The sequence below is a fragment of the Simochromis diagramma genome, unplaced genomic scaffold (assembly GCF_900408965.1).
Source record: "Simochromis diagramma unplaced genomic scaffold, fSimDia1.1 OVJJ01000822.1, whole genome shotgun sequence".
Classification (NCBI taxonomy): Eukaryota; Metazoa; Chordata; class Actinopteri; order Cichliformes; family Cichlidae; genus Simochromis; species Simochromis diagramma.
In genome coordinates, this window is record NW_024387520.1 from 9,391,768 (window position 1) to 9,407,392 (window position 15,625).

Below are 15,625 nucleotides of genomic sequence, written 5' to 3' on the forward strand. Positions count from 1 at the left end.
ACTGTCGCTGCCTGAGCTGAGTCACTGCTCAGTGCAGCTGCAGTCTGCTTTATGTTTGCCAGAGGCCCGTGTGCCTGCTGGTTCTGTTGCGTTCCTGCCAGAGGCCCGTGTGCCTGCTGGTTCTGTTGCGTTCCTGCCAGAGGCCCGTGGGCCTGCTGGTTCTGTTGCGTTCCTGCCAGAGGTCTCCGCACCTGCTGGTTCTGTTCTGTGTGTGCCAGGGGCTCCAGTGCCCACTGGTTCTGAGACTGTTTTTGCTGGGGGGCCCAAGGAGCCCGTCCAGCGTCCTGCCTCGTCAGCTGGGGGGCCCGAGGAGCCCGTCCAGCCTTCTGCCTCGTCAGCTGGGGGGCCCGAGGAGCCCGTCCAGCGTCCTGCCTCGTCAGCTGGGGGGCCCGAGGAGCCCGTCCAGCCTTCTGCCTCGTCAGCTGGGGGGCCCGAGGAGCCCGTCCAGCCATCAGCTGCAGTCTCATCACCAGCTGCAGTCTCATCACCAGCTGCAGTCTCATCATCCTCGCCTGCTGCAGCTTCATCGTCCTCGCCTGCTGCGGCCTCAGAGTCTTCGGCCTCGCCTGGTCCAGCCCCCGTGTCTTCGGCCTCGCCTGATCCGGTTTCAGCATCTGCTTCAGCATCCTCCTCGCCTGGTCCAGCGTCTGCTTTGGCTTCATCCGCTTCGCCTGGTCCAGCCACTGCTTCATCTGCTTCATCTGCTTCGCCTGGTCCAGCCACTGCTTCATCCGCTTCGCCTGGTCCAGCCTCCGTGTCTTCATCCTCGTCTGGTCCAGCCTCCGTGTCTTCATCAGCATCGCCTGGTCCAGCTCCAGCATCCTCATCAGCATCGCCTGGTCCAGCTCCAGCATCCTCATCAGCATCGCCTGGTCCAGCTCCAGCATCCTCATCAGCATCGCCTGGTCCGGCTTCTGCTTCAGCATCTTCATCGGCTTCGCCTGGTCCGGCCTCAGCTTCCGCCTCCTCATCATCGGCTTCGCCTGGTCCGGCCTCAGCTTCAGCATCCTCATCAGCTGCTTCGCCTGGTCCGGCCTCAGCTTCAGCATCCTCATCAGCTGCTTCGTCTGGTCCAGCTTCAGCATCCTCATCAGCTGCTTCAGCCTCGCCTGGTCCAGCCTCCGCTTCTGCTTCAGCCTCGCCTGGTCCAGCCTCCGCTGCTGCTTCAGCCTCGCCTGGTCCAGCCTCCGCTGCTGCTTCAGCCTCGCCTGGTACTGCGCAGCCTTCTGGTCCCCAGCTGCCGCCTCGACATTGTCGGTCATCTGCCAGGCCGCATGTTGGGCGTCTTCGCCACCGTGGCCGGCCTCCGGACTTGCATTGTCGCCGCTGTTGCCGGCCCCCGGACTTGTTTCCACGCCGCTGTTGCCGTCCGCACGGTCGGTCCCCGGACTTGTTTCCACGCCGCTGTTGCCGTCCGCACGGTCGGTCCCCCGGACTTGTTTCCACGCCGCTGTTGCCGTCCGCACGGTCGATCTGCACACAGCTGTTGTCACAAACGTCGCACTTGCTTACGTCACTGTCATGAGACATTCTCGCAAAAAAATCACGGGCCCTTTCTCAATTCTCAAGTACGCGAGTACGTACTCGCGTTCTCGGCGAGAACGCACGGGAGTACGGACTTGCCTAGAACGCGAGTATGGACTCGTGTACTTGATGATGTCACAGGCAATGTTCCCTCTAATTTTTCACGTGTCTGAGCGAAACACACAAACTCCCTGAGCGGTCCCTTGGACCACTGTGAGCGACAGCAGACGTGTGCACTGTGGTCATGCCAGCATCGAATCCATCCAAGTTACATGGTTTATTAAAATAATCAAATTACAGCATTTACATTTATGTTAGAATACTTTTAATTAACTGCTTTGGCCCACTTACAATGAAAATTTAAAAAAAATCTAGTCATTGACCTGTGTAGTATGTTAACACCATTGGAAGTAAAAATAACTTGAACTCCAATTTCGAAAACACAACTTACTACTTTTTTTTTTTTTTTTTTTTTTTTATAAAGCTCTGACTTGTATTCTGTATTATGAGTCTGTGGTCTGGGAGAGAGTCTGTAAATCTGTCTGCAAAATATAGTATATAATGACCAATGCTGGGCAGTTAATTATATAGTTACTTCTTCAAAAAAGTAACTCAGTTTCGCAAACAACAAAGTTTTTTACAGCTATTTTTTTAAACGCAGGCAAGGCGTTTTTAAATAAACATTTCAAACTATTTAGAGAATAATCAGCTGTTCTGCATCAAATTTGATGCCACACAAATTATTTGTGCCACTCCAAAAATAATTTCTGTCCACTATGAGATAAAGGAGAACAACAGCCTGATACCTGCAGGCCTCACAACAGGAGATGTATCACTGCTGTAACACCTGTAACATTCAGCAGTCGCCTCATTGTTCTGACACACACAACAAAACTATTGACTACACTACACACTAACTACACAATATTTGCGCTAAACGTCTCAAATCTCTCACATCTCAAAACACCACCTCATCATAACTCTGGTTTTACGTGGCCTATAAACACAATTTAAAAACTGGTATAAAGTCCACACTTTTTCCGTCAGTTGTTCTGTCTGTCCTGCTCACATCTCCAATGGTTGTACACGTTGTCATTAACGTGGCTTCAGTCCACATCAGCCACGCCGCTTTGCTAGCTAAAACACCGGTGGCGACACATAAGGACGCTGTCATAGCCTGTCAATGCCGTTGATTCGCTGCGTATATACGCATCGGCTGAACTATGGGATAAGGTGGCATCGTTCTAATCCCATACGGGAGCAGCCAGTCACTTACTGACTAACACTGCAAAACAGAATTGTTAAAGTTTTAATTTTAATTTCAATTGAAGTTAGATTTTTTTTTGTGCGCAATGCAGATTTTCTGTGCGCAGAGACCGTGCCAGCAATGCGCAATTGCGCACGTGCGCAGCTTAGAGGGAACATTGGTCACAGGTCTGGAGTTTTTACTGCCGTCCCCTCTTAATTTAACTGTGAGTAATATGTTATGAAGCTTAACTTTAATCACAGCCAAACCGGTTTACTCAGGAACAAATAAAACACTGAAATAAACCAAACATTAACATTTAGAAGTGATCTAAGTGACTTATGTATCATGTTTAACCTCAGTAGTGAAATCTCTATTAATAAAAATAGTGTACATGTACATACCTTAATAAAAACAAGCAGGTGAGATGTTAGAACGCTTTTATTTTTGTTTTAGTGGACACTCAATACAATAGACAGCTACTGGGGTTTGGGGTTTGTTTAACCTGAGTAGCGAAAGACCGCGGGGGGGTTGAAAACGATGTGCCGGAAGTCCAGCTGTAATAATCCTCCACCTCGCTGTCTGCTGTGGAGCTGGCGGGTCACAGACGTCTGCGAAAACGTCGGAGCGCGTTTGGAAATATATGATATCTTGATAAATCGAGCAGATATTTGAAGTTTACACAGCTACATTCTCGCTTGAAAATAACTTAAAAGTTTATTTTGTGACCCAGAAGGAGTAATATTTAAAAGTTTTTAGCCCCGCTCGTCCGCCATTGCCGCGTTTGAGTTTTGGACAAAATGCATTCTGGGATATTAAGCTGTACCAAGTCCACACAAGTCAACACCGATGCATGCTCAATAAAACGGGCGGAGCGAGAACACATCCGGGACTTTTTCGCGTTCTCGACTTGATGCGTACTTCGAATTTGAACAGTACTTGGTCTCCGACTGATGCCGTATCACGAGAACGCAAGTACGCATAAGTACGCATATTGAGAAAGGCCCACGGTTTTAGTAACGCAGTAACGCAGCGTTCCTACAGGAAAGTAATGGTAATCTAATTACTGTTTTTGCAATAGTAATCCCCTACTTTACTTGTTACTTGAAAAAAGTAATCGGATTACAGTAACGCGTTACAAGTAACGCGTTACTGCCCATCTCTGGTCATCAGTAATGTAATTGCTAAATATGTTGTTACATATAATAATAGCCAGCATGCCAGCAGTTAGCCTAGTAAATGTAACAAAGATAGACGACATATATCTGGCATTGGTTGCTTAATTTGGTTGAATCAAATATGTTTATATGTGTAAATCCTGTAATAACAAGTGCCTTATAATGCCTATTAAAAGCATACCTGGTAATACATGATTCACAATAATATGTTTTTTTGCAACATGTAACATATAAATGTGTTTTAATTTAAAAGCAGTTTTGGCCATCTGCAGGACAGACATTCCCATTTTTGTCATCCAAAAATTTGAATTATTTTATGTTTACATGATTTGATTAAAACTACATCATAAATCATGACATTTTTCCTCATGCTGATGCACTTAATTGTTATATTGTCATTTGACATCATTGGTAGGCACTTATGAGTCTCATTCTGTCCTACCTGAAAGTCAGAGGATTGCTCAAAAACAGTGAAGAAAAACTAGTATGTAGAAAATAATTTATTTTGAAATATTTATACTATTCCATCAAAATATAACAATAAATTTTAAGTTGTGATTGTTGATTAATATACAATATTCAAAGACAAAAAACCAAATGAACAATTGCAGCATTCTTTGACTAAACTTAAAAATGTCAAGAATGTTGGTAAAGTTTTTTTTACACTTGCTGTTAAAGACTTATCCTTGAATATGTACCTTATATTTGCATACCAGTGGCATTTGGTGACTTAAAAAACGATGTTAAGTATATAACAATATAAATTAGAACAGTTTAAAAGTTACTATTATTTTAATTAAAATAAAAATTAATTAATTTAAATTAATCTAGCAAGAGAACTTAATTGAATAAAATTCTTCAATTAAATGTTATTTATATAGCACACAACAACAGTTGCCTCAGTGCGCTTTATAATGAAAGTGTCTACAATAATTAAGAGAAAACCCCAACAATCATTAGCAGAGCACTATGAGGAAGTGCTTAGATGACAGTTGGAAGGAAAAAGTCTCTTTAGCAGGAAGAAACCTCCAGCAGAACCAGGCTCAGGAAGGGGCAGCCATCTGCTGCAACAAGTTGGGGATGAGTCTATGAAGACATGACAAAGACATGCTGTGGAACTCAGCCAGAGATTAATAATAACTAATAATTAAATGCAGAGAATTGTATAAACACACAGTGGTGTTTTTGTGTAGCTTAATCTGCGTAGCAATTTAATATAAAACTTATTAATAACGTTTTATTTTGTAGTGTAATCTTCACATGCTTCCAAGCACACTCGGTGTGTATTCACTGCCTAATTTATAGTTACAGCAGAAGGTAACTTAGGCCCACTAGCTGTCCCCTGGCAGACTGTGCCATGCAGCCAGAGAAACAGGGTGGTTGGGTGATGGTAAGGACGAAGCATAGTCTTAAACAGAAGCCCCTGGTCCACGACAAAGCTGTTCATGTGTCTAACTGCTTTCCCCCACTCGGCAACACAGCCGCCGGGGATCAAACTCTGGTAATTAGTGATTCTGTTCTGAGACATGAGAAGCGAGAGACACCAGTAACCATAGTCAGTTGTCTTCCAGGGGCCAGAGCAGGCGACATTGAGGGAAACTGCTGGCTAAGGCTAAATGTAAATTCAATAAAATTAATCACATTGGCAGTTATGACACCCGTTTACAATTGGAGGTCACTAAAATTAATATTGAATTAATATTTGCCAAAGCAATTTTGGACTCTGCGGTTTTCTCTTGTATGTGAGGAGCATGATTTTGAATTAAATTCTGGATTTAACAGGGAACCAATGAAGGGAAGCCAATATAGGAGAAATACACTCTCTTTCTAGTCCCTGTCAGTACTCGACAAGACCGCAATGATGCATTGAGTATTTCTTCTTCAGTCACCTTTCTCACTTAATAGACCTATCTGCATTGAATCACACTTATTAATCTCTGGCTGTCTTCCACAGCATGTTTTGTATCCGTATTCCTTCTCTCTCTCCAACCGGTCGTGGCAGATGGCCCTGCACCTCCCCGAGTATGGTTTTGCTGGAGTTTTCTTCCTGTTAAAAGGGAGTTTCTCCTCCCCACTGTCACCAAAGTGATTGCTCATAGGGGATCATATGATCATATGGGATTTTTTCTGTGTGTATTATTGTATGGTCTACCTTACAATATAAAGTGCATTGAGGTGACTCTTGTTGTGATTTGGCGCTGTATAAATAAAATTGAATTGAATTGAAGTCTAACTATAGTTAGACTACTTTACCAATTTGAAATTGTTGGTTAAACCTGCACTTATTCAATTTGCCTGTTATATTCAAAAGGACATAACACGAGTTCCACTGCCTATGATTAAAATTTTCATATTAATGTGGTAAATAGGTGATTAAAAGTTTCTTACATAACACATTGTCTAAGGAGCTTGGAAAGAAAAGCGTCTGGACTTCTTTAGGTTGCTTGAAGCAACTTAAAGAAGTCCAGATGCTTTTCTTTCCAAGCTCCTTAGACTACAATGACCTGGATGAATGAGAACCTTTACAGACTTACATCACACATCTTGGTCAGTGTATAACTAGGCAGTTTAAATCTATATCATCATTTACTAGTAGACTTACATAATTAACATTAATTATATATCTGAAAAACAAGATGTTTAACTTTTACTTTTAAAAATACATTTAGTGGAATACACCGTGAGTGACCTTTTAGATGCACCACTGCATGTGGCAAGTATATAAGGGAAAGAAAGGCGTTTGGCTGCTGTCAGTCTGGAGCAAAGCTTACAGGACAAATTTAAAGATAGTGACAAAGTCAGCTAGCAGTTTGTTTTTATGCAGGCAGATTTAGTTTCAGCTTGGATTTAATTTAGTTGTTCTGCCACTGTGGAAAACAAAGCAGTGGTGGATGGGAGCACTTTTCTTCACATTTAAGCTTTTTGGACCCATATCTGCAAGGGCTTAAGGGGAGGGGACATGAGGGCAACAGCACAAGCTATATGTAGCACTGGTGGTGAAATACTGGTAGTGGGCATGTAAGACCTGTTAGCACTACTTCTTGCCTTCTTTGTATGTAGTATAGGCAGTATAGTTACCTTTAACAACAATACCAGAACAGAAGGGAAATATGGGCCAGATCAGACAGATTCTAGATTCGTAGGAGCCAAGGGTGTCTGACAAGAACGCTCTAAAAGTCCTGCCTCCACACCATTTATCCACATATTAATTAAACTTGTGTTTTGTTTACATGCTTTGTATCAGTATTTATTATATTTAATTGCTTTTTATCAATATTTATTCCCATTGTGAAATGAGTATTTTAATCAAAAGTATATCAATATTTATGCTTTTAATCCCATTTTTAACACTGGGTTACACATACATAAGCTGAGTCTCCAAAGAACAACTGTGTGTTAAATACATTTATTTTACAATTTTACAAACAGCTAATTACAACTACCTACCTACTACAACTCCACTCTTCCAGGAAAGAAAAGAAAACACTAAACTGTAGAGTGAATTAAAAAAACAGACATGGTGCAACAGTTCTCTGAACTCTGACGAAATTAAGGACGTTAGTCTGAGGAGGTACGTTGACAGCCAATAATTGCTCTTTCAACACTTTGAGGGGCCTTCGCACATTATGTGCAAACACTAAATACTACACACTAAAATCGTGATATTCCTGCTTCGCCTTGCAATCAGCACACAGCAGGAAAGGCAGACCTTCATCCCAGTCTCTCTCGGAGTCAAGGCAGTTTTATGCAACCTCTCTAGTGCACCTTGTGGTTGGGGATGCTATGGGCTAGAGAGGACATGCACACTACATAAAGATTGGATGCCTGCCTGAACACTTTTGATTGAAAATTTCCCTACGTTACCTCTTTGCTGCCTCCTGTGTGTCTCGATGAGAAGGTGTAGGTCTACCAGTGATGATAATCCTTATTGATGTTTTTTTATCAGTTATTTTGTTAAGATAAATAAAATCCACTTGCTCTAGAGCTACTTAGATTTACACACTGTCATAAATGCATTTTACAGTTCACAGACAGCTGTTTTTAGTTCCAGATGTGAGTGAAACAGTTTCAAGTCATGCTATCATCAGTGTCTTTCTGCTTTTTTCCATGACATTAAGAATTCTCTTCTTTTCCTTCTTCTTTCTCCTTCATATGCTTCTTTTTTCTTTTAATGTGAGTATGCTGACTGTACAAATAATGAATTGACAGCCACCCTACTTGACAGGTAGCACAGTGGCCCAGAGCCCTGTACCCCGTTTCTTGTCGTTAGTTTGACCTTTAGCACCCACTAAAAACATTGCTGCAAACCAAACGTACCCACTCCCCACTGGTACTCCTCACAGCAGGAGTCTGCAAGAAAGAACAAAATGCCATACCTCAAAAACTACTCAGCAGTAGGGCTGCCACGATTAGTCGACTAGTCACGATTACGTCGACTATCAAAATTGTCGACGACTGATTTAATAGTCGACACGTCGTTTGAAGCTTTGTAAGATCCCAAAAGACGCAGGAATAAGTAGTAGGATTTAAGAGTGTAATAACGGACTGAAACAGAAGATGGCAGCACTGCATGTACAAGGATGCCAGCTGCCGTTAAACCCCGAAGAAGAAGAAGAAGCTGTGTCCCAGAATTCATAGCGAAGCTCAGCTCAATTTTCAACAATGGCGGCAGCTAGTTAGTTTTAATATTACTCTTATTATTCTTTCTGGGTCACAAAATAAACGTTTAACATGTTTTCAGGCGAGAATGTAGCTGTGTAAACCTCAAATATCTGCTCAGTTTATCAAGACACCACATATTTTCAAAAGCGCTCCGATGTCTGTTACCCACTAGCTCGATAGCTAGCCGGTGGCAAGGCTCCCTAGAGCCCCTGAGAACCGCGGACTCCGGGGGAATCGTTTTCATACCCACAGCCATCTTTCCCTACTCAGGTTAAACATATATAAGTCACTTAGATAACTTAAAAATGTTATTGTTTGGCTTTTTTTTTTTAGTATTTTATTTGTTCCTGAGTAAATCGGTTTGGCTGAGATTAAAGTTATAGTTTTTACACAGCTGAATAAACGTCAAGCTGACAACTGATTATCAGAAGTGTGAGATGCTCAAGAATATACTCCGGTGTCCTGTTATATTTTAGATAGCAAGGAGTTTATTAAACTTCACCAAAACAATCTGCAAATGTCATTAAAATTTAATAAACTATCATCTTGTCTTTATTTTTAGGTAGCACAGACCTTAAACACTTAAAGCTGTAAGCTAATGATGGTTATATAAGAGCAGATGCTGCTGGTGCAATAAGCTGTATGTTTTTCAATGGATGATGATCTGATTAGTCGACTAATCGCAAAAACAATCGGTGACTAGTCGACTATCAAAATAATCGTTTGTGGCAGCCCTACTCAGCAGGTGCTTCAGAAACACCACAAAGGTATTTACTTGACCTCCAGTCTCCCTAGAATCCAATAAGACCTTAGTCCAACAAACTCAAATAATCCACTGCCATTGTTGCAAATAAATCTTTTATCTTGAAACAGGACAACAGAAAACTAACATTTACTGTGTAAGAGGTTTTCCAGCTGCTTGTGGTCAAAGAATTTGGCAATAATTTCTTGCTATCATCAGTCACCAGCAGTATTTCAGTATTTAAGGACTGGCTGGAAACTAAAGTTCCGTGTAAAATTTAAAGTGGGTTTTTTAAACCCCCATCATCAGTCTAGTTGTGGTATGCTACTATCATCAGCTATACTATCACAAACACAAACAAATATATTGTTGTTCACAGTGCAGGGTATTTAATGGAACCCATTCTATCTGAAAGCACGAGTATGTCCAATGTGCATGTTATTTTTAGCTTATCTTTTTTCTGTCTTGGCCCATGAGGAGAAGATGAAGTCACTGGTTTTAAATTGCAAATATTTTCTAAAACTGGCCAAGTCAAACATCATCAGACTGTGACTTAAGATAATCTCATTTTAATTAGTAAAAGAAAGAACAGTGTGTTTTACCGTTGTGACAGATAGTATTTGGTTGTCTCAGTATAAGACCATTTTTCAGTTTAGTGTGAGGGTTAGACAGGGACTTTGCCTCACCTGCTGGAAGACCGCCGTCTGTGTACCCATCAACAGCTGAATGCTCCAGGGTCTATGTTGGCTTGTCAGTTTTAATAACTTTTCTTTGTGTGTGTGTGTGTGCATGTGTGTGTATTTGTGTTTTTTTTCAGGGAATTTGCGAAGGAGAGAGAGCGTGTGGAGAAGAGGCAAGAATTCTTGAAGCTTCGCCGACAACAGCAAATAGAGAGAGAGTTAACTGGGTACCTGGAGTGGATCTGCAAAGCGGGTCAGAAACACAATCATATCTTTACACTGCAGGTGTAAATTTAGTTATTTATATATATATTATTTATATATTTATTTATATATATATAGTTATATACTGATTTTTACCGTTAGATTTAAATAACAGCTTTGCTTTACTTGATGTTAGCACTATTATGACATAATTGTTTATCATAATTTGTGTTGCAGAAGAAGTGATGCTGGCTGAGGAAGACAAGAACGCAGAAGAGAAATCTTTGGATGGAGCATGGTACAAACGAAAACACAACAACTCTGGTGAGGATTGGTATCTTCAGAATCAGTTTTCAACATTTACATTTAGAACAACATGCAACCATCATTAAGAAGTTAAATATAAAAAGTGAGCTTAAATCTAAAAATCTTTGGATGCACATCTGGGCTCTCAAAATTTCAAAATCCCTGGTAGCCCTTCGGGCAGGGACTCTTCAGTTTTTGGTAGCCCAAAATAAATTTAAGTAGCCCGAATAAAAACGAGAGCAATTTTTTGATTGATGTTGTGTTTCCTTTACAATATTATACATTAAAGTATAATATTGTAAAGGAAACAAAACATTAATCAAAAAATTGTTGAAAAACAAATTACAACATTGTATAAAAATTACAATCATCAACTCAAATACTTGGTTCTAACTGAACAGAAATTTCTATGAACTTGTAAGAACTGTGTAGGACATGAATCAGTCTGTGTCAGATCCTGAATTTGAAATTTCCACTGAAGTCACGGGTAAGAGACAAGTGGAACCAAGATCTAGGCCATTTGCTTTTTGAAGTTTGCAAAGACTGCTAAATTTTGCCAGTGGTAGTTCACTCTTTGCAACATAGTACGCTGTTCTAAACAGATTTTTCAGGTTTATTTTTAGTATGTTATTTGCAATTGGTGTTTGTTCTGGGAAAGATATTGCAGACTGAGCAATAATGCATTTCTTGCATTTCTCATGGGTTCTAATGGGGGCCTTTCTTAAAATGACTGGTCCCAGTAACAAAGGCGCTTGTCGACTCAGAAATCGAGAGAAAACCAACAACACACCCGGCAGAACATTATGTTATTTACAGGGGTGCACATAAGTGGTCCGCATGTGCGCATTCGCTGTCAAAATAAAAGACGCGCACCAGATAAGAAGTTGCAACGCGCGTTTGCGTCCATATAAAAAGCACTGTTTTTGTCCGCTAGAGTGATGGATTTTCACGGCACATTCCGCACCACATCTCTGTGCGTTCATCATTTGTTTGAAGCCAGCTCACCTCCTGCAACCACTTTTCCGAGAATACGCGCTTCTTTTGTGGTTCGGACTCCTTCTGACATTTGTTTGGAGGTGGAGGAACACCAAAGTAATTGCTTAAAGGAGCTTGCTTCTTCGACATCTTTAAGAGTTCTAAACAAATGTCTGTCCTCCTCCAGAAAATCTTATGTATGCAAACACGCGTTGCAACTTCATATCTTGTGCGCGTTTTTTATTTTATTTTGACAGCGAATGCGCACCTGCGGACCACTTATGTGCAGCCCCGGTTATATAGCTCGTCATATTGCAGCCACAGAAATTCTTTTGTCCATGAAACCATAAAGCTGCACTTTCTTTTTGCCTTATAGTCTGATTTGTCCTAACTTTTCCGTTTTGTGGTAAGCTTTTCTTTGGCTGTCACTTCTTCACCCTGACCTGACTTATTTGGCTCAGCAGAACTAAAATATATATCCTGCTTTTACAGACACACACATAACGGTCAGCGATTCTCTGCGCGATCAACCTCTTATATGTTTAAGCTTGCTGCGGGAGATTTCACTTGTCATGTTTGCATAGTAAGCTAACGATTGATAAGACGATGTCAGAGGAATTGGTGCGCAAATTATCATCACTCACCAATCAGTAGCCTACTGTCACTCTCTATACACAGTTCGTGCGATTGCAAAGTGAAAGCAAAAAACAAGCGCAAATTCAAACGTGATTTCAATATGTCACATATTGACCGTGGCTCATCGATGCCAATGACATAATTACCCAGCTACATTTCCGAAAGAATGCAAAAGCATTGACATATATTTTTCCTTCCTACAATAGCCCGACGGGCAGGGCAGAGATAGATTTTGGTAGCCCGACTGGAAAAATCGCTAGCCCCGGGATGTCGGGCTAGCGATTTTGCGAGCCCTGCACATTATAAGACTTACAGGTCCCATATTTTTTAGGTTTTAAAAAAAACTATTTACGTTTATTACAGCTTTGTGTGTGGCTATGTGGCTGTGCATATATGTGCCTGTTTGTCTGTTTACATGTGTGCTCATAGACCAGACTAGCTCTCATCTGCAACTCACCCAGGATTACAGTTAACCTTTATTATGGTTATAAAGGTGGAAGGCCAATGAGATCAAAATGCAGGAGAGAGAAGGAGGCTCACTGAAGTTAGCATTGTAATATGAGTGCCCTTCATGCAGCTGTGACTCACTTTTCTGTCATTTGAATACCGTCCTGTTTTTTACTCTTCCTTTTTAAGAAATTCTCAATAGCAAACTTGAACTGTGTTATTTTACAGAACGCCAACAGCAGTAGAGCAAATTTGGGTGTTATGTCAGCAGAATGGAAAATATTTGTACAACCTAAATTCTTATGTCTTATATGATAAATATTGCATAAACCAAACTGGAGGCCTCTGTTTTTTTTCCTCTTAAGTTTTATATGTATGGTAAGGCTGCCTCCTTGGTTTAGTTATGGTTGTTTTCCTTTTCACTTACCATATCTTCCGCACTATAAGGCACACTTAAAATCCTTTAATTTTCTCAATGAAGACATTTCACCTCTCATCCGAGAGGCTTCTTCTGTTCTTCTCGGATGAGAGGTGAAACGTCTTCAAGCAACTTAAAGAAGTCCAGACACTTTTCTTTCTAAGCTCCTTAGACTACAATGACCTGGATGACTGAGAACCTTCACAGACAACACAGCTTAGCATTCACTGTGTTTATGTTAGTATAATATAAACACAGTGAAGCTGGAGGAATTCAAACTTTTTTCCACTCAATAAAAGTTGAGGGTTCCCGATGGTTAGGAACAAATGCAATGGCATGGCAGGATGCTATAAACGGCCCAAACTTCAGTCAGGAATCAGGAGAACAACTGAGGTAATCCATCCACAATACGAGGTTAGTCATTAATATACTGCAACAACACGGGAATGGAGCAGCTGCCAGAGAAGTCAATATTAATGAATCAATGGTACGGAAGAGGAGGAAGCAAGAAGAATGAGTTGAGTAAAGTTTGACCTATCTGACTGTTTTGTTTCGCTTAATGCGCCTTATAATCCAGTGCACTTTATGTATGAAAACAGACCTGTGCCTTATAATCTGGTGTGCCTTATGGTCTGAATAATACGGTAAATCACTCATGGTCAAATCAGTGTTCCTCTCTGTCCTGGGTATGGACACCCTTGCAATTGGAAAAATGGCAGCCTGCCTGGAGGTGCAGATACATGGTAGATTCCTGGTCTGGTGACGTACATCTTCTGTGTTAAGCCATCCACTTACCCAGAGGTTGTTTTGTTCTCCTAAGATCTAGATAATGTTTATTGTCATATAGACAGTCTGAAGCAGAAAAAGACAATGCTATTCACCAGACCCTATAACACAGGGGAAACTACACCTAGTCTGTATGGTTTTCCTAAGATACTTAAAAAGGTATAACTGTTTAAGAACTGTTAAAGGTATACTGTCAGTTCTGTCACCCCAAAATTCTCCAAGGTTCTGGATTTGGTCCTCAACCCAGAGGGCTCCAAAACACCACATTCCTGAACACAGGAATGGAGAATGTGGGAGACACCATTATGGAGGCAGATGAAACAATTGCCTCTTAGGATGTTATGTTTCTTTTCACTTTGCCTTCCAGTTGCTGAAGCAGTGCACATAGTCTCTAAGAAATTACAGGATTGTGAAGGGTGCGCTTCACAACAGGAACACTCTCAACACCAACCAAATATGTCTGCTCTTGGAACTAAGTTTTATTTCACATGCAAGGGACAGACAGAGAGAAACATGGATCCACCATCAGCTTCCCAATTTCACCTGGCTAACTTAACAGTAAAAGTACTGTAAATGAACTAATGGCTCTGTAGTTCTCTATTTTCTCCATCTTCATTAGTTCAGTTATAGTACTGTGAAAAAGTCTTGAGCCACACCTCAGTTCTTTATATACTGCTTCAAAAGACGCTCTTGTGGTCTAGAGGAATAGTTCTCCTTTCTAAAGCTCTTTTATACTTTTTTTCTTTGGACATTGGCTTCTTTCACTCAGTCCAGTCCTTGAACCTGATCTTTTTCAGACTTTCAAAAATTGTAAATTTTAATATTGTTGCTGATAGTTTTATATATAAATCCAATCAGTACTGAAAATCATTGTCAATGCCTGAAAAGTCAAGCGTCAGAAAAAGAGTTAAGATTTGCTATTGATAAACATCATTCATAACTAAATGTGGTTATCCCAGCTGAGCATTTGTCAAAGTCGGGAACATGCATAAAGAATGATCCAGGCAATCTAGGACAGAAGGACCATTGCTCCTAAAGTAAACACTATTGGTAAGTTTTTATTTGTGAGGAGTATTGGAGCAGGTCAGACACAATTTTTTCAAAATAGAGTATTCTTTGGGCTTTCAACCCTCTATGCCAAAATTGGTCCACCCCAAGGATTAGCTCCACTGGTATACACAACTGCCAAGAGAATTGGTGTGAATTATACCATGGAGAAACAAAAAAAATAAAAATTGGCTAAGCAGATGGCACAGCACAGAAGAGCAACACTTATGGTGCCTATTTACACCTACAGGCAAGTGGCCATTTGTTTAGTGATCAGTGCAATATACTGGATAGGGAGGAAGTAGGCCCATTACAGGACTATATATAAGGACTATATAGAAATTATTTTTTGTGCAAACCCTTTTGCATTTAATATTATTATGGCTTGTGCTGGATGAAACATTTTTCCCATTGAAAATGCCGTCTCCAGACAAACAGAATCAACTTTGATTTCCTCCTTTGGATTATTGAGTTCTGTCAAGGCAGAATAGCTGAAAAACGGAATATTGCGTGGCATGTGGCAGAGTGAGGAAACCCCCCAAAACAAAACCAGAAGAATATTAATATATCATTAATAATATAATATTAAAGTATATGAGCTGCTTTCTGACTTAGTTCATAATCCTTTTTTATTTTTGTGTTTCCTTGATGTATTTGCAGTGCTAAAACGGACCAGGAAGAGTAAGAATGATCTCATCAATGCAGAGGAAGGGGAGGACCACTTTACTGACATCTCATCTGTTGGTGAGGACAGTGCCTTAGATTTGTGATGGT

General features: G+C 40.9%; 1 protein-coding gene across 16 annotated transcripts in view; it reads left to right on the top strand.

Moving 5' to 3' along the window:
• Nucleotides 1-15,625, top strand: part of cacna1ba (calcium channel, voltage-dependent, N type, alpha 1B subunit, a) — a 332,183-nt gene that overhangs the window by 101,830 nt on the left and 214,728 nt on the right. For all 16 annotated transcript variants that reach the window (XM_040019432.1, XM_040019434.1, XM_040019438.1 and 13 more), the window contains 3 exons: nucleotides 10,170-10,285; nucleotides 10,474-10,560; nucleotides 15,512-15,595. In XM_040019432.1, coding sequence (XP_039875366.1) covers nucleotides 10,170-10,285; nucleotides 10,474-10,560; nucleotides 15,512-15,595 — 287 coding nt within the window. The remainder of the gene's footprint in view (nucleotides 1-10,169; nucleotides 10,286-10,473; nucleotides 10,561-15,511; nucleotides 15,596-15,625) is intronic.